The 19,994-nt window shown below is 39.2% G+C and overlaps 1 protein-coding gene across 1 annotated transcript in view; it reads left to right on the top strand.

Moving 5' to 3' along the window:
• Nucleotides 1-1,067: 1,067 nt before the first annotated feature.
• The window catches only part of LOC108253426, a 58,838-nt gene continuing 39,911 nt past the window's right edge, over nt 1,068-19,994 (top strand). The window contains exons 1-3 of the mRNA XM_026829361.1: nt 1,068-1,163; nt 9,799-9,919; nt 11,058-11,257. Of these exons, the coding sequence (XP_026685162.1) occupies nt 1,068-1,163; nt 9,799-9,919; nt 11,058-11,257 (417 nt within the window). The remainder of the gene's footprint in view (nt 1,164-9,798; nt 9,920-11,057; nt 11,258-19,994) is intronic.

The raw sequence follows: 19,994 nt of genomic DNA, 5'->3' as shown, positions 1-19,994 counted from the left end.
CTTCCTTAGCTTCCAATAGAGGTTACGCCACTGGGTTAGATTGAAGATCGCGGGCGAATACATTGGAGAACAATGCCTCTGACCATCGTATCTTTGAGATGTTACCTTGCAGATGGTCCAGGTTATTGACTCGTTGCAAGTAGAGTACCAGCAGCTTCTTCTTTCACTTCACAACTTCACCTAAACATTCTTCATAATCTCTTATGATCCTGATCAGAGTATTGTTTCCTATAGTAAATCCTTCCTAAAACAGAGTTTACAGTTGATCCCTTGGGATCAAGAAGAAATAGTTACACTTATGATGAGGCGATGTGAATTGACATCGATCGACTGTAGTGTTCGTTGTTCGTTCCATTTAACTAGGATACGTCCGGGATTTTCTTGACAGAAACTTCAAGAGATATTGCGCTTTTCATAGAAGGAAGATGACTTCATAGCTTCGTACCTACCTCAGAGAAACTAAATTTGATGGTTCACCTTATTATAATTTGGAAACATTAATTTATGCCATACTTAAGATTAGATGAAAGAGATACTCAAATACCTACTTGTCACAAATGTCTTTTCTCACTTAATAGGTATACCTACGTGGATAAATTTTATGACTTTTTAGAATCGAGGCATCGAATTGCAAGGTTGGTCAGTGTATTTATATCTGTTTTGTATTTATACTGCTAAGCCAGCCACTTACAATATGGTTAACCTTATTATAATTTGGAAACATTAATTTATGCCATACCTACATAGATTAGATGAAAGAGATACTCAAATACCTACTTGTCGCAAATGTCTTTTCTCACTTAATAGGTATACGTGGATAAATTTTATGACTTTTTAGAATTGAGGCACCGAATTGCAAGGTTGGTCAGTGTATTTATATCTATTTTGTATTTATACTGCTAAGCCAGTCACTTACAATCAGGTACACCAGATCAAGTCTACCTGATAGTGTGTGAGCTCATTAGGCCTGCCTGATACTCCTGGATTGTGAATGGCTGGTCCTCGGATGAGACTGAAAATTTCTTTTACGAGTATATGCTGAGGAAGATTTATGACAATAGGTTCCCATGAGTAGATTCCACTGCAATAATTATACGAGGAAACTAGATGAGGAGTACACGGTGGCCCCTCTACTCATGAAGTACTCGCATTCGATACACCAGGTAAGAAAACTGCTGAAATATTAAATACTGGTGGTTGACCCGTCCTTTGTACGGGATCAGCGTGGCATAAGAGTCATAACTGCCATTTTGAATCGGGATGGAATATGACAAATTTAAACAGCCTATGTCACCCTCAGTACTCTTCTCAACAACCACAAAAATATGACTTCATAGCTTCGTACCTACCTCAGAGAAACTAAATTTGATGGTTCACCTTATTATAATTTGGAAACATTAATTTATGCCATACCTAGATTAGATGAAAGAGATACTCAAATACCTACATGTCACAAATGTCTTTTCTCACTTAATAGGTATACGTGGATAAATTTTATGACTTTTTAGAATCGAGGCACCGAATTGCAAGGTTGGTCAGTGACTCAGTGTATTTATATCTATTTTGTATTTATACTGCCAAGCCAGCCACTTACAATCAGGTACACCAGATCAAGTCTACCTGATAGTGTGTGAGCTCATTAGGCCTGCCTGATACTCCTGGATTGTGAATGGCTGGTCCTAGGATGAGACTGAAAATTTCTTTTACGAGTATATGCTGAGGAAGATTTATGACAATAGGTTCCCATGAGTAGATTCCACTGCAATAATTATACGAGGAAACAGCATAATGAAATTTCTGTTGACATTACGTGCGGACCTCCACAGAGAAATCTTTCCTTCCTTCATAAATCCGTAGATTCCATAGTAATCCTTCTTCCTTCATGAAGTCTTAGATCCCATAGTAATATCACGACGATTAGGTTAGCTCGATTATCATAAGATTTAATTTGCTGTTTCTTGACTACGGGAATTATTTCCGATTTCATTCATACTTTCATGCTCAATTTCCTAGGTACATAGTTATTATCATCAAAGTAAATACATATTATCCTATTCTCCAAGGTATATTCTCAAAGTAAATATTAATTCTACTATTCTCCAAGATGGTGAAGTCCCTTTACTGGTTGCGGCATATTTCCAATTCAAATTAGCATTATTATGTACATATCTGTGTAGACACTGTTATGGGATAAGCCCGGAAAGTTATCAAATCTTGGATTTCCCGGTAAAACCTAGAATATAGAAGAGAGAGTAAGTCTCCCTTCCATAACATTTCCCGGCAATAGTACAGGCATATCCTAGGTTTTACCGTTGCGGCATATTTCCAATTCAAATTAGCATTATTATGTACATATCTGTGTAGACACTGTTATGGGATAAGCCCGGAAAGTTATCAAACCTTGGATTTCCCGGTAAAACCTAGAATATAGAAGATAAGTAGATAAGTCTCCCTTCCATACCATTTCCCGGCAATAGTACAGGCATATCCTAGATTTTACTAGGAAATCCTAGGTTCACCCGCTCCGTAACAAAAATCCTCTAACACTAAATAAAGTATTGTCATTTAGAAAAGTTGGAGAAACAGCAAAAACACGTTTGACACAATATGACACAGACACGATGAGTAAGTATTTCCTTAACAGACTTAACACCCATTTAGGCTCGTATAAGGAAGTGCAAACAAAAAAATGAATCAAAGTATAATAAACCCAAAGACTAATATAAACCTAACCCGTCTGACCCACCCAGGTCTGACGAACCGTCGGAGCATGTGTGTGGCGGGAAGATCTTCCAACCGGGGTCTGCCCGTCTGAGAGTCCTGTGGGTGTGAAGCTTTTTCCACCACACACTGCCTGACAGACTGCCTGACAGACGGTCTGTAAGTGGCGGAGCGAACAAGAAAAAACCAAAGTATGTAATCACGAAATGTTACACGATCTAATTACACACATTGACAACAAGTCTGTCACCCATAACAGCATCTTAACAGTGGTGTAGCGTGAAATTTTCAAGAGGGAAAGCTGTAAACCCATAATATATAGTACCACAAGTCTGTCACCCATAACAGCATCTTAACAGTGGTGTAGCGTGAAATTTTCAAGAGGGAAAGCTGTAAACCCATAATATATAGTACTTATATGCCGATCTTCTAGTGGTCTCAAGGGGACTACACATTAGACGGACAGGACTGCACCGGACCAATATCAAATTCGTTTTGAACCGGACCAATGTGCAATGGTACGGTGGGGCAGAAAATTTTGTCCGCCGCGCGTCGGACGTAGTCCCCTTCAGAATCCCGTTCGGAAAACCATTAAACCATTTACCATTTTGGGAAGAGTTTTCCTGGTAGTCTTAGAATTCAGGATTAGTGCGTTGAAAGTGATTCTGAGGTGACAGGTGGTCTTTAATAGACTCTTTATTAAATTTAGGTGAAATCGAATCACTTGGATATTTGGCGTTGGTACTAATTGGACTAAACTTCAAGGAGGAGCCGAAAAATTCATGCATTTTTTTAACTGCACCTCAAAAATCCGCTAAATTATTTGTATTCTGAGGCAAAGCACCACTGATTCTGGTCCAAAGTACCTAAAATGAATTTAATAAACAAAGAGTGTTCCCTAGGGTGCATAAAAGTCAGACCTTTTCAGTGTTTGTTAGTTAAAGAAGAATTCGATCAACATGATTATTAATATTGGTCCGCCGCGCGTTGGACGTAGTCCCCTTTAGAATCCCGTTCGAAAAACCATTAAATCATTTACCATTTTGGGAGGAATTTTCAATCGAAAAGGGGAAGCTATAAACCCATGTACAGTATGCCGATATCGGTGATCTGCTGGTAGTCTTAGATCTGCAGGTGGTTAAAATTTTCGGTAAGTGACAAGTTTAGCTAGGAGACTTTAAACAGGGAGGATACCAACCTGAAATCTCCCTTGGCAAAGAAAGGGCAAAGGTTGAGTGCGAAAGGGATCCACTTGTAAGACCAAATATTGGTCCTAAAGCAATCGCATTTAACTAGGATACGTCCGGGATTTTCTTGACAGAAACTTCAAGAGATATTGCGCTTTTCATAGAAGGAAGATGACTTCATAGCTTCTGTTGTGTATCCACCCAGTATTTACAATCACCAGTCCACTCTGTAGTCTGGTTGCTAAGGCAACATTTCAATAGATAGTTTTCCCTGCCTTCCTCTCTTCCCTGAGCTTTTTCATTGTCATAAAATTTTTCCAATAATACATCTTCGATCTTACATTTATCCTTCACTTTACATATGAGTTCTTCAAAGCTTCGACTTCATATCCAAATGGGTTGAAGTCGAAGTGTTCCATAAAGCACCTACTTCTTCAAGTACAATATCAGCGCTACGAAGGATGTTTGCTGGAAATGGAATTCCCAACATTTTGGTTACCGATAATGCTTCTATATTCAAATTCCCTGAGCTTTTTCATTGTCATAAAATTTTTCCAATAATACATCTTCGATCTTACATTTATCCTTCACTTTACATATGAGTTCTTCTTCGTTCAATAAAATACACAATAGCTTCGTACCTACCTCAGAGAAACTAAATTTGATGGTTAACCTTATTATAATTTGGAAACATTAATTTATGCCATACCTACATAGATTAGATGAAAGAGATACTCAAATACCTACTTGTCACAAATAATGTCTTTTCTCACTTAATAGGTATACGTGGATAAATTTTATGACTTTTTAGAATCGAAGCACCGTATTGCAAGGTTGGTCAGCCACTTACAATCAGGTACACCAGATCAAGTCTACCTGATAGTGTGTAAGCTCATTAGGCCTGCCTGATACTCCTGGATTGTGAATGGCTGGTCCTCGGATGAGACTGAAAAATTTCTTTTACGAGTATATGCTGAGGAAGATTTATGACAATAGGTTCCCATGAGTAGATTCCACTGCAATAATTCTACGAGGAAATGGAGCTACCACGTCAAAAGAGGGGAAATGAGCTTCAGAAGAGGGGAAATTGTGTCAGTTTCCGAAAGGAAAATACGACTCTTGTTGACTGAACGAAGGGAAGGTCTACGTTTTAACTCGACCGTTTTGCATTTGGTTTAGATGTTTGTTTGTTTGTTTGTTTATTTGAATGATTGTTCCGCTATAACTCCCGATTGCCTGTCCGATTTTAATGAAATTTGGTACATAGGTATGTTCCCTAAATCAAGGTACTACTAGTATTCTTGTTTTTAAACATTCTTGAAAAGAGTGGCTTATTGTTGGAAACAGCCCCAGGGCAGGCAGTTTCGGCTGTGATTCTGTGTACGTCCCTGACGGTACTCCGACGTGCGGACCTCCACAGAGAAATCTTTCCTTCCTTCATAAATCCGTAGATTCCATAGTAATCCTTCTTCCTTCATGAAGTCTTAGATTCCATAGTCTTATCACGACGATTAGGTTAGCTCGATTATCATAAGATTTAATTTGCTGTTTTTTGACTACAGTCATCATTTCCGATTTCATTCATACTTTCATGCTCAATTTCCTTGGTACATTTCCTTCTTCCTTCATGAAGTCTTAGATTCCATAGTCTTATCACGACGATTAGGTTAGCTCGATTATCATAAGATTTAATTTGCTGTTTCTTGACTACAGTCATCATTTCCGATTTCATTCATACTTTCATGCTCAATTTCCTAGGTACCTAGTTATTATCATCAAAGTAAATACATATTAGGGTAAGTGTACCATTTATTCGCCCACCTAAAAAAAGTACCATTTATTGGCCCACCTGTACCATACGCCACATAAGTCTGAACTGGACGATTTTTTTCAAGATCCAATTTCATCAAAAGAAAGGGCTTAAAGACTGCTATCGAACCAGTGCTATTCAAAAATTGTAGTCATAAAAACAAAAATTAGAAAAATAAATGTGGGCAGGTGGGCCAATAAATGGTACGTTTTTTAGGTGGGCGAATAAATGGTACACTTACCCTACCTAAGTAAATTAATTATAACTTTACTGTTCTTTAGTTAGGTAGGTAGGGACCTATAGAGAAGTAGGTATTTACCTAGCTAAGGTCCTCCTGTCAGGTCTACTTGACAGTGTGTGTGCTGATCAGGAATCAGGTAGACCTGACAGGCGGACCTTTTCCTGTCGGGTCTACCTGATTGTGAGTGGCAGGCGTTAGTAAATAGCGGGAACTTAGCCGCTTGGACCCTCTCACCAATTTGAGGTTTTTGACCCTCAAAGGAAAATTTGAGCACCGAAAAAGTTTACAAAACCATCGACCCTCGGCTCCTTTCTAGACGCCTACTAAGAAAGTAGAATAGAAAATACCCTGTTTTTACTGCCAGAATGAGACTGAAAAGTCCCTTTACTTCCGCAGTCTAAACAGGCAGGGGACTCAAAATGAGTCAGACACTTGACACAGAAAAAAATCAACCAAAAAAACAAATCCACGTGTAGAGAAGTAAAACCAGTTTCATTTAATGCAGATTTTTTTATTTTTTTCTGCTCGAATTTCAAGTGAAAGAATCAAAGAAGCTTGGATTTCCCGGTAAAACCTAGAATATAGAAGAGAGAGTAAGTCTCCCTTCCATAACATTTCCCGGCAATAGTACAGGCATATCCTAGATTTTACTAGGAAATCCTAGGTTCACCCGCTCCGTAACAAAAATCCTCTAACACTAAATAAAGTATTGTCATTTAGAAAAGTTGGAGAAACAGCAAAAACACGTTTGACACAATATGACACAGACACGATGAGTAAGTATTTCCTTAACAGACTTAACACCCATTTAGGCTCGTATAAGGAAGTGCAAACAAAAAAATGAATCAAAGTATAATAAACCTAACCATAAGTGCGAACAAGAAAAAACCAAAGTATGTAATCACGAAATGTTACACGATCTAATTACACACATTGACAACAAGTCTGTCACCCATAACAGAATCTCAACAGTGGTGTAGCGTGAAATTTTCAAGAGGGGAAGCTGTAAACCCATAATATACAGTATATGCCGGTCTTCTAGTGGTCTCAAGGGGACTACACATTAGACGGACAGGACTGCACCGGACCAAAATCAAATTCGTTTTGAACCGGACCAATGTGCAATGGTACGGTGGGGCAGAAAATTTGGTCCGCCGCGCGTCGGACGTAGTCCCCTTTAGAATCCCGTTCGAAAAACCATTAAACCATTTACCATTTTGGGAGGAATTTTCAATCGAAAAGGGGAAGCTATAAACCCATGTACAGTATGCCGATATTGGTGATCTGCTGGTAGTCTTAGAATTCAGGTGGTTAAAATTTTCTGACAAGTTTAGCTAGGAGACTTTAAACAGGGAGGATACCAACCTGAAATTTCCCTTGCCAAAGAAAGGGCAAAGGTTGAGTGCGAAAGGGATCCACTTGTAAGACCAAATATTGGTCCTAAAGCAATCGCCCTATAGGGCTGATTGAGAAGCTGACGAAAAACGCCACGTAATTCCCTAACTCCGTCACTGAAAGCTTTATACTCCATCAATATGTATAACAAGATTGACAACACTGACGAGTTACTTTCTAAACGACACCATAAACAAATATGAAACATTATGACAGCCACTTCCCACTTCCCAATGACAATTCGGAACAATATCAGCGAAAGAAGAAGACTTTCTAAACGACACCATAAACAAATATGAAACATTATGACAGCCACTTCCCAATGACAATTCGGAACAATATCAGCGAAAGAAGAAGGCAACGAGTCATATTGGATGATATTGGTGAAAACCTGTTTGACCAAGAAAATGAGAACTTATACATAAAAGAATCGTCGCATCGAAATTGCGATTGATTACAGAATCTGTCAGCACATCGTGACGTCAAGAACGCATTTCTGTTACAAAGTCACACAAAAGAATATAAAGTTCAAAGTCTACCAGCACCATAAAATACATACTGACCAGGGCACCTTTCTAAACGACACCATAAACAAATATGAAACATTATGACAGCCACTTCCCAATGACAATTCGGAACAATATCAGCGAAAGAAGAAGAACAATATGAGCATGCTAAGGTCTAAGAGCAGGCTCAGTAGCAATTCGTTTGTAATTTGGCCTGATAATCCCCATTAAAATCAAATCTAATAAAAGTGTAGCTCAGCATATCCAGAAGAGGGGAGGGGACACACCTCAAGAACGCATTTCTGTTACAAAGTCACACAAAAGAATATAAAGTTCAAAGTCTACCAGCACCATAAAATACATACTGACCAGGGAACCTGTTTGACCAAGAAAATGAGAACTTATACATAAAAGAATCGTCGCATCGAAATTGTGATTGATTACAGAATCTGTCACATCGTGACAGCAACTCAGCTTTGGCGAGAAATCTCCAATCCGTTTCATATGCGAGGCGATCGCTCAGAAACAAAATCCGAGAAACCAGTTCTGAACCGTACAGAACTTTAGACTCAAAGCGATAGATCATTCAAGATTACTTTTACGAAAGAAGGAAAACCTGTTTGACCAAGAAAATGAGAACTTATACATAAAAGAATCGTCGCATCGAAATTGTGATTGATTACAGAATCTGTCACATCGTGTCATATCGTCTTGTGAGATATGCGAGATATCGCATGACATTAGCTAGTTTTCTATCTAGTTTCACTTTCAAATGCGATAGAAGAGCGATTCTTCTCATCGTGACATATCGTCTTGTGAGATATGCGAGATATCGCATGACATTAGATAGTTTTCTATCTAGTTTCACTTTCAAATGCGACAGAAGAGTGATTCTTCTGGAAATGGTTCTTAAGGGCCGTTCACAGTGGGGTTCGTCTAGTCCCATCTGCCCCGGGCCTGGGCTCCTAAAGAGGTCCCGGAAGCACCAGCGCCCCCCCAAGGAAAATGACTACCTCCCTAACAACATTTTTGTTTGGGTAATTGTTGGCCTTGCGATATAACGTAAGGTCAACAAATAGATGCCTAACTAAGCATGTTGTTGGGGATAGCATTAAGTGTGTTTTCCTTTCGGAAACTGAAACGATTTCCCCTAACAAGATTTCAGGAGGATTTCCTATGGTTTAGTACAGGAGCTACCACGTCAACGTAAGGTCAACAAATAGATGCCTAACTAAGCATGTTGTTGGGGATAGCATTAAGTGTGTTTTCCTTTCGGAAACTGAAACGCTTTCCCCTTACAAGATTTCAGGAGGGTTTCCTATGGTTTAGTACAGGAGCTACCACGTCAAAAGAGGGGAAATAAGCTTCAGAAGAGGGGAAATTGGGTCAGTTTCCGAAAGGAAAACACGACTCTTGTTGACCGAACGAAGGGAAGGTCTACGTTTTAACTCGACCGTTTTGCATTTGGTTTTGATGTTTGTTTGTTTGTTAATTTGAATGATTTGAATCCGCTATAACTCCCGATTGCCTGTCCGATTTTAATGAAACTTGGTACATAGGTATGTTCCTTAAATCAAGGTACTACTAGTATTCTTGTTTTTAAAAATTCTTGAAGCCAGCCTAGTTAGTAGTGCGTCCGAAAAACGAGTACAAATTTTTGTCGATGGTGGGATTCGAACCCGGGACCTTCTGCATGGCAAGCAAGTGCGTTACTATGCTAAGGTGGAAAATACGACTCTTGTTGACCGAACGAAGGGAAGGTCTACGTTTTAACTCGACCGTTTTGCATTTGGTTTTGATGTTTGTTTGTTTATTTGAATGATTTGAATCCGCTATAACTCCCGATTGCCTGTCCAATTTTAATGAAATTTGGTACACAGGTATATTCCTTGAATCAAGGTACTACTAGTATTCTTGTTTTTAAAAATTCTTGAAAAGAGTGGCTTATTGTTGGAAACAGCCCCAGGGCAGGCAGTTTCGTCTGTGATTCTGTGTACGTCCCTGACGGTACTCCGGTGGTATAAAGGACATCACGTGTCTGGCCAGATTGCTAATGGCAGTACCATAATGTCTTGTTTATGAGATGGTTTCGAGTTTAATGACAGCAAAATGTTGGTATACTCTATACTCTGTATTATATTCGCTATGGCAGATGGTTCTATGACGTTGGCCATAAACGGAACTTGAAGAGTGGAGGCATTTAAAGTGAATTATTAATTTAATTTTTTTTTTATATCATGTTCATTTACAAAAATATTATGCATAATTTACATACAAATACTAATACTAATGTAATCTTACATACTAATACTAATGATCTATCTAATCTAAAAATAATCTTAAATACCTACATATAACATAATGGGTCAGGAAAAAAAAAGGTTAAAACGCCTAAAGGTAATTGAAAAATAAGTGGAGAGGATCTGCTGAATTTTTTTACTTACCCATTAGTATTATTACACTTTTTCTTCTTCAAAATTATAATTACCTACAATTAGAAAGAAATGACAGTATACGAGTAGGTACTCCTCATAATTATCAATACCTCGCTTCTTGAAATTCCGCCATGGCCAAGCTTAACCCACCTCTTCTGTTGGCCACCTGAATAAAGTTCAGACTGCGGGAGTAAAGGGAATTTTCAGTCTCATTCTGGCAGTAAACGAGAGGCATACCTAGTAGGTACTAGGTATGCCCATCCCGGGATCCCCTTTCGGATGGGCATGCTACGACACGGACCACATGCGTCTACTGTAGCAGTTGTTTATTGCTACGAAATAAAATGGCGGTGAAACACTCATCTCTTAAGTATAAGCAGGGTATATTCTGCTCTCTCCTAATGACTTTGTTTGTCCTCATTGATCCGCCCCGGGCGGGAATCGAACCCGCGGCCTAGCGCTTACAAGGCAGACGCACTACCAACTAAGCTAACTAGGCTGGCTGAATAAAGTTTAGACTGCGGGAGTAAAGGGAATTTTCAGTCTTATTCTGGCAGTATACGAGATGAGAGGCATACCTAGTAGGTATGCCCATTCCGGGATTCGCATTCAGGATGGACATGCTACGACACAGACCACATGCGTCTACTGTAGCAGTTGTTTATTGCTACGAAATAGAATGGCGGTGAACACACTCATCTCTTAAGTGTAAGCAGGGTATATTCTGCTCTCTCCTAATGAGTTTGTTTGTCCTCCTTTCAGGCACCTCCGACGAAACGCTCACCAACCTGCACGACGCTCTCAAAGTGGAATTCCAAAAGCTAGTCGACACCTACAAGAACGCCCTGCTCAAACTGGAAGAGCTCAGTTTGAGCGGCAAGATCAACGGAGTCATAAAGGGCCCAGCGCCGGTCAATATATCTCATCAGCGGCAACTTTCGCTGAAGCAGAATGACATCCAGGTACATAGTTCTCATATCAACATCATAATGTAAAAAGTACAGAGCAACCTCCGTGGCCGAGTGGGTATCTCACTAGGCTTGCACGCCGGAGGTCCCGGGTTAAATTTCCGGCGGGGCCGAAGTTTTCTTCGGCTCTGTGCTTGGAGTTCGGGGTGCACTCAGCCTCGTGAGGACAATTGAGTCGCTACTTTAATCGAGTAGCGACCAGTGGCGGCAATACCATAAGTACAGAGCAACCTCCACGGCCGAGAGGGTATCTCACTAGGCTTGCACGCCGGAGGTCCCGGGTTCGATTCCCGGCGGGGCCGAACTTTTCTTCGGCTCTGTGCTTGGAGTCCGGGGTGCACTCAGCCTCGTGAGGACAATTGAGTCGCTACTTTAATCGAGTAGCGACCAGTGGCGGCAATACCAGAGTAAAAAGAAAAAAAATATAGATATGTCAGAAATAGTAAAGGAGGCTCTTAGTAATGCTGTGATCAACAGCCTATTGATCTCGGGAAGTTACTTTACAACTGTAATTAAACTCACATGAAGGGGTAAACGCTCCAATGTGCGAAATACTTCGTCAGAAGACATGATATCCATGACATTTTTGCTGATATCTACAAAAATTGTGAAGAAGCTCTCAGTTTCACCACAAATAAATCATGATCTAGATTTAGATTAAATAAAGTCTAAATTAAATATATCTATATTCAAATCAAATCCAGGAGCGGCTCATCAAGAACAAGACGCTGCTGAACTTGATAGAACCCGTGCTAGAGAACGAGTCGATGGCTATCCTGTTGACGATACTGCAGAGAAGAGTGGAGTATGACAAGGATGTGCTGTTCCAGTTCACACAATTGCGGAAGCAGCTGAAAAAAATTTCGCCTGCGGCGCTGCTAAGCTTTCTCCTTTCATCATCATCATCATCATCATCATCATCATCATCATCATCATCATCATCATCATCATCATCATCATCATCATCAATAATCATATTTTAGATTGACAGTGTTTTTGACAAGTAGAAGGTTTACCGTCGTGCCAACCATTGTGGGTATTCCATTTACATAGGTACCTAATATTCCATTTACATAGATATTGGTTGTTTTCAAGATGAGAATAAATATCAAACATTGCAAAACCTTGGAAAAAGGTTTGTTGACATTCATGTTGGAGGGAGTGGATCGCCCCCGCGATTGGCCAATTTAGGAGTTTTTTAATCAACTTCGGAATGGGATTGTCTGATAATCTTGCCGACATTGTATTTGATGAGAAAATACAGATGGTATTTCACCAATGACTTAATGAGAGATTTCACTAAAGGAAGATTTTTTAATGATCCAAGAAGGAGTTTTAATAATCCAAAAAGGAGGAGTTTTTGAAAAATCCTGTTTGTATCATTAAAAAAACTCCTTTTTGAATTATTGAAAATTCTTCCATTAGTGAAATCTCTCATTGGTGAAATCTTAATATCTTCATAATCTCAAAATCGCCTAAACAAATTAATCGCTTCATTTAGGTACTAATCAAAATTTTACAAGAATTTTGTTCTTAAGAGATTAGCATAATTTTATGGACGATTAGAATTTATTGGTAGGATTAAATATCCTGTTTGAAATGTCCCTTGATGGTGAAGTCCCTTTACTGGTTGCGGCATATTTCCAATTCAAATTAGCATTATTATGTACATATCTGTGTACACACTGCTTTGGGATAAGCCCGGAAAGTTATCAAACCTTGGATTTCCCGGTAAAACCTAGAATATAGAAGAGAGAATCCCCCTTCCATACCATTTCCCGGCGATAGTACAGGCATATCCTAGATTTTACCAGGAAATCCTAGGTTCACCCGCTCCGTAACAAAAATCCTCTAACACTAAATAAAGTATTGTCATTTAGAAAAGTTGGAGAAACAGCAAAAACACGTTTGACACAATATGACACAGACACGATGAGTAAGTATTTCCTTAACAGACTTAACACCCATTTAGGCTCGTATAAGGAAGTGCAAACAAAAAAATGAATCAAAGTATAATAAACCTAACCATAAGTGCGAACAAGAAAAAACCAAAGTATGTAATCACGAAATGTTACACGATCTAATTACACACATTGACAACAAGTCTGTCACCCATAACAGAATCTCAACAGTGGTGTAGCGTGAAATTTTCAAGAGGGGAAGCTGTAAACCCATAATATACAGTATATGCCGGCAAGAAAAAACCAAAGTATGTAATCACGAAATGTTACACGATCTAATTACACACATTGACAACAAGTCTGTCACCCATAACAGAATCTTAACAGTGGTGTAGCGTGAAATTTTCAAGAGGGGAAGCTGTAAACCCATAATATACCTACAGTATATGCCGATCTTCTAGTGGTCTCAAGGGGACTACACATTAGACGGACAGGACTGCACCGGACCAAAATCAAATTCGTTTTGAACCGGACCAATGTGCAATGGTACGGTGGGGCAGAAAATTTGGTCCGCCGCGCGTCGAACGTACCTATATGCCGGTCTTCTAGTGGTCTCAAGGGGACTACACATTAGACGGACAGGACTGCACCGGACCAAAATCAAATTCGTTTTGAACCGGACCAATGTGCAATGGTACGGTGGGGCAGAAAATTTGGTCCGCCGCGCGTCGGACGTAGTCCCCTTTAGAATCCCGTTCGAAAAACCATTAAACCATTTACCATTTTGGGAGGAATTTTCAATCGAAAAGGGGAAGCTATAAACCCATGTACAGTATGCCGATATTGGTGATCTGCTGGTAGTCTTAGAATTCAGGTGGTTAAAATTTTCTGACAAGTTTAGCTAGGAGACTTTAAACAGGGAGGATACCAACCTGAAATTTCCCTTGCCAAAGAAAGGGCAAAGGTTGAGTGCGAAAGGCATCCACTTGTAAGACCAAATATTAGTCCTAAATTCTAAAGCAATCGCCCTATACTAGAATTCAGGTGGTTAAAATTTTCGGTAACTGATAAGTCTAGCTAGGAGACTTTAAACAGGGAGGATACCAACCTGAAATCTCCCTTGCCAAAGAAAGGGCAAAGGTTGAGTGCGAAAGGTATCCACTTGTAAGACCAAATATTGGTCCTAAAGCAATCGCCCTGTAGGGCTGATTGAGAAGCTGACAAAGTGGCGGACATTAGAGTCACATGAGTGAATTTTATCCATGATATTATATTCGTATAATATCTTGGAAAAAAATATTATTTAAAGTTGTGACATATGAGACACGGGCATTATAAAAACTCAACACGTTCTCTCTATATGCGAAGAGATCACATTCTATTCGACGAGGGTGTTGTGACATATGAGACACGGGCATTATAAAAACTCAACACGTTCTCTCTATATTCGAAGAGATCACATTCTATTCGACGAGGGTGTATCGCTTCAGCCCTTCAGCTCAGGAATCTCAGGATTCAAAACCACTTTCATAATCGATGAAACCTGAATCCATGTTGCAAGTTGACAATTCCTTCTATGATCTTGTCAGTAATTCCTTCTATGATCTTGTCAGTAATGCCTTCTATGATGTCAATGCTGCGAGGACTTTGAACGTGCTTGCCATTGCATCTTCTTGGGATGATAACCACGATTCCCAAGTCGGCTTCGGTGCCGTGATTGGTAATGACTTGAGTTCTTAGATATACCTATTGTAAATCTCGCTATAAAAAGTAGAGATATTCGTAGTATAACATGGATTTAACAATAAGTATTGATATGAATAGTACTTATAGCTAGTCCATGGTAACTATAATATGACCAAGAGCAATATTCGTATTCAATGCAATAGTCAAGTTTCAATGTTCGATAAATTTTGATAAAGTTCCCATATTCAATGCAGGATTGTTGTACTATATAGCTATTGTAAGTAGAAGCAAGCTGCAATAGATAATGCATATGTCAATAATAAGCTGTCCTATGCGTATCTCTGTTAAATAAAGTTAGCAGTTAGGTAGTAAGTACCTATTTAAAAAAAAAAAAAAAAGATGAGTGTTCCACCGCCGTTTTTATTTCGTAGCAATGAAACAACTACTACATTAGACGCTTGTGGCCTGTGTCGTAGCATGCCCATCCCGTAGTATGACTCTCATCAGATGGGCAAGAAGAGACACAATACTTCCCATTTAGGTGCTGGGTCAACACGAGAACACCAGAAAGTAACCCGTTGAAATATTTGCAATCGAAAAACGAGTACAAATTTTTGTCGAACCAACCGTGCCCCCGTTACCACTGAACCAATGTGGAACATACACGGTGTTCATAAAGTCCCAGGTCACCCTTTTAACTTTTTTACTATTCACCCTGGGCAGTTAAAATTTTGCACTCAGCCCTCGATTGTGATAAAGAATTTTGGGAGGTACTCAAAATTTTAGAGGGCCCCCCCAGGGGGGTCAACTTTAAAATCTCAAATGAGAACTCCCTATTTGTGGCACATCATAATATCATCTGGTACTTAAAAAACGTAGTACACTAGTGCAAGTTTGAGCTTGATCCGTCAACCAGGGCCGGAGTTATGCCCTATTAAATTTTCCATTTTTCGATGTTGAAGAACACCAATTTTTGCTGGGTCGCAAAAAAAAAAAAAAAAAAAAAAAAAAAAAAAAAAAAAAAAAAAAAAAAAAAAAAAAAAAAAAGGGGGGGGGGGGGGTGTTCCAAGATTACTTTTACGAAAGAAGGGCCGAACCCCGCTGAGGGCCTTTTTTGATGCAAAAAGAGCTTTTTTGAAATTTCTTAATACGGAAATTTTTGTAAAGACATCAATCCCAAAACATCCCTCATTGATGTTGTTAAATACAGGAGTCCCAAATCAGTTAAACAGTCCAAAAAGCCTAATGGAAATTCTCGTCACAGGAACAGAAGGGTATACTCTTTACAGTCCTAGGAACATTTAAAACCCTCCGTGGTAAAATGTCTGAAGGGATCATAATCAACAAGTCAAATCCCCTTAATTGTAATTATCTCTTCTCTAGAAGTCTTCTTCCATAATATAGATCAGCGCTAAGAAAAAGAGCTCTATTATGTAAACTGTTATTTAAATAAATAGAGGGAGGATAAAAAGAAAGTGGAAAGGATCAGTTGGGTGGAAGAGCTTCTTCAGGAAGACCTCTGCCACTTAAAAACCAGAACATTTCCTTCATTTTCTACATCAAAATACTTCCATCATTTGTAGTTTTTCCTCTACAATTACCTGAAAACGGCTACTTTCTCTGTAGTAAACTGTTGGCGTATAATATCTCTAGTAGCGCTGTCTATCTTTCTTGACTTGGCGGGGCGGAGCGCTACCGCGATCCTTAAAAATGAAAATCAAAATAAAGCTTAAGGTAGAGGGATCTGTATCTAGAGATCTAGAGAATTGGAAACGTAGTCGCGTGAGAGTATCGCTACTAAAGATCGCGCTACGACGCGACGCTTCTAAAGATCTGTTCTACTCAAATTTCGTGATCAGGGGCCCTCTTAAATAGAACCTGTCAACTTCATGGACCATTAGAGCTCGGAGCAGATAGAAAACCACTATCTGTTGGCATTATTAATCCTACACTGGGTACGTGCATAGGATTGTGACTGGTGCACTTGGACTGTGTGGCTTGTACCCCGCGAGCACTTTTGGCAAGCTGTTTGCTCTAAGGCGGTGGGCACACGGGTCAAAATCGTTTGGTCGGATGGTGAAAGATGAGACTTCCGAAGAAACGGGCTAGTAGAACAGAACTTGAAATACATACCCCGCGAGCACTTTTGGCAAGCTGTTTGCTCTAAGGCGGTGGGCACACGGGTCAAAATCGTTTGGTCGGATGGTGAAAGATGAGATTTCCGAAGAAACGGGCTAGTAGAACAGAACTTGAAATACGAGGTTCTATCTCTATATCAAAGAGACCCTCAGCCTCGTGAATATGTACCTACTACTTTAATTGAGTAGCGGACCACTGGCACTGGGGTATTAACAGAGTGGAGAGAAAATTTACATAAAATTGATGGAGTTAGTAAAGGAGGCTCTTAGTAATACTATGATTTCTCAAAAAATTCTGAAAAGGCCAGAAATAATGATTATTATTAATGATTTTGAGATTTTATAGATTCACGACATAAATTACGTTAAATTAAAACAAATAATGATTATTATTAATGATTTTGAGATTTTATAGATTCACGACATAAGAAATTACGTTAAATTCAAACAAACATTACGTGATTACCCATTTTGGTATTCAACTTTTGGTCCTTTGGATTTAAACTCATGAGTACGTAGATTCGTATAAGCTCAAACCATCCTATAGAGCTGTTTGCACTTTGCCCCTACACCTAAGCCTCAAATTGGGTTTTTTGTGTACGAACACATGTGTACGTAAGGCGCCATACTAATTGCCAGAGAAAAACTTTTATAAACGATTACGTAGATACCCCTGTGCGAATGGCCCACGTGTTGGGAGATAGATACCCGTGTGCGAATGACCCAAGTGTTGGGAGATAGATACCCGTGTGCGAATGGCCCACGTGTTGGGAGATAGATACCCGTGTGCGAATGGCCCACGTCACGTGTTGGGAGATTATCTCGAGATCTAGCACATTAACTTGGTGATCAAGCCTGGGAACATTCACTGATTGACTGTGGGAAGAAAAGTCGATTTTCTCACAGTTCCCCAGCTTCTGTCAGGATGGAGTACGCCATTTGGCAACTCGCAAGACAGTTAGACTCAATATAATTTGAGAATTTGACCACAATAATAGTAGTAGCCTACTGCTGGAGTAAAGGGACTTTTCAGTCCTATAAGAGCAGTATAAATAAACACTATTATTATTACCTCAAGTATGTAGAATTATTGGTCCTCATTTTTCCTGCTCTATGACTTTGAAACATCACCCAAGTAAGCGCAACTGATCTATTATGGAAGATGACATGATTGTTTTTGAGGTTTGGGAACTTATAATGATCGTGTAGCCAGATAACAAGTAGTGATCCATCAACCATGAAGCACTTATACTTGATGAGTACCTTCAGTGTTCCTGAACCTCGGGTTAGTTCACACTTGGAAATCACCAAGGATTCAAGAATTTGATGGAAGATTGTATGTACGAGCAACACCAAACACTCCAAGTCACCAAAGAAGACCAAATATGTTCTTCTTCTTCTTCTCCTCCTCTTCCTCCTTTTTCTCCTCCTCCTTCCTCTTCTTCTCCTCCTCCGTTTTCCTGAACCTCGGGTTAGTTCACACTTGGAAATCACCAAGGATTCAAGAATTTGATGGAAGATTGTATGTACGAGCAACACCAAAGAAGACCAAATATGTTCTTCTTCTTCTTCTTCCTCCTTTTTCTCCTCCTCCTCCTCTTCCTCCTCTTCTCCTCCTCCGTTTCCTCCTCCTCCTCCTTCTACTTACGTCCATTATGTCATTCACAAAAAAGCCCAATCTGAGGGTTAGGTGTAGGGGCTAGACAGCCCTAAAGGATGGGTTAAGCTTCTACGAATCTACGTCCATTATGTAGTTATGTAAATACATGTCAATGTAGACTACTTACGAGTACGTACTTTTGAACAAGAAATACAAGAATTCAATCAATTCATCACGAAAGCAATCTCATCGAAGTGGGGATATTAGATTTGAAAATGAACATAGTCTTGACTATAATATAACATGGAATGTACGTATAACAAAAAACGAATAACTTGATCCATTAGAAAATATGTATAATGTATACCCTGCCCCTACACCATTTCACTAATAGTGTCTGTAGTGGCTCATTGTAAAATACCTACATATTATCTGACCAAGTTAATACACAATTTCACAGATTAGTAGAGGTAGACAAGCACATTAGGTACATATTTGCTTATATTGGCTCCTTCAACCTACGAGTAAACTAACAGGTGCTTTAATTAATGTCAGATTAGGCAAACACTAAGTAAACAATATGCAAGATGCAAGATTGGGTCACGAACAAAACTACATACCTAGGTACAACGAGATCTATTTGTGAGTACATTGGGTTAAACTTAGATTTATTTCTAGAAGCAGTCTCTGTGATAAGAATTAATTATGTTCCCTATGTAAAATAGAATGGACTATGTCATTAGTCTGATTATGCTGCCAGAATATGACTGAAAAGTCCCTTTACTCACGCAGTCTAAACAATGTCTTATGTATTTGGCACATAATAATCATAACATTTATACAAAAAATATACATATACCTACAGTGCCGGTTACTCACGATCAGACAGACGAAATGTGTGTGGAGGAAAAAACTCCTAGAAGTTGAAAAATGACTTCACTTTCTAAGTTGATAGTAAAACACGACCTGAAGAATTTCCATTCAATGTAATAAACATTGTAGACAAGAGGCTCGAGAATTAGAAAGTCCAGGTAAGTTGAAGAAAACAAATTGATGCTTGAAGTGGACTTGGAATAAGTAGATACTTAGATGCATATGTTGGAAATTCTCATCCCAATACCAAATTGGAAGGCAATTTGGTAATGGCTCGCTCATTCGATAAAACCAAGATAAAACACTATCAAACCATCATAAAATTGCCCCCATCAAAACATCAAAATCAACAAGTTTCTAATTAACCAAATATTTGAAGAACACAACCTAAACGTACTCGTAGATTTGAAGAACATCAACATTCACTTGATGCTATTAAAAGTACGCCAGTCAAGTTTCTGAAAGCTTCAACCCAAATAGATCTCTTTGATTCACATCTGGTGAAGATTTGGATCTATCTGACTCATCAGAAA

Source organism: Diaphorina citri, unplaced genomic scaffold, assembly GCF_000475195.1.
Source record: "Diaphorina citri unplaced genomic scaffold, Diaci psyllid genome assembly version 1.1 scaffold1767, whole genome shotgun sequence".
Classification (NCBI taxonomy): Eukaryota; Metazoa; Arthropoda; class Insecta; order Hemiptera; family Psyllidae; genus Diaphorina; species Diaphorina citri.
This window is presented reverse-complemented; position numbering and strand designations above follow the sequence as displayed.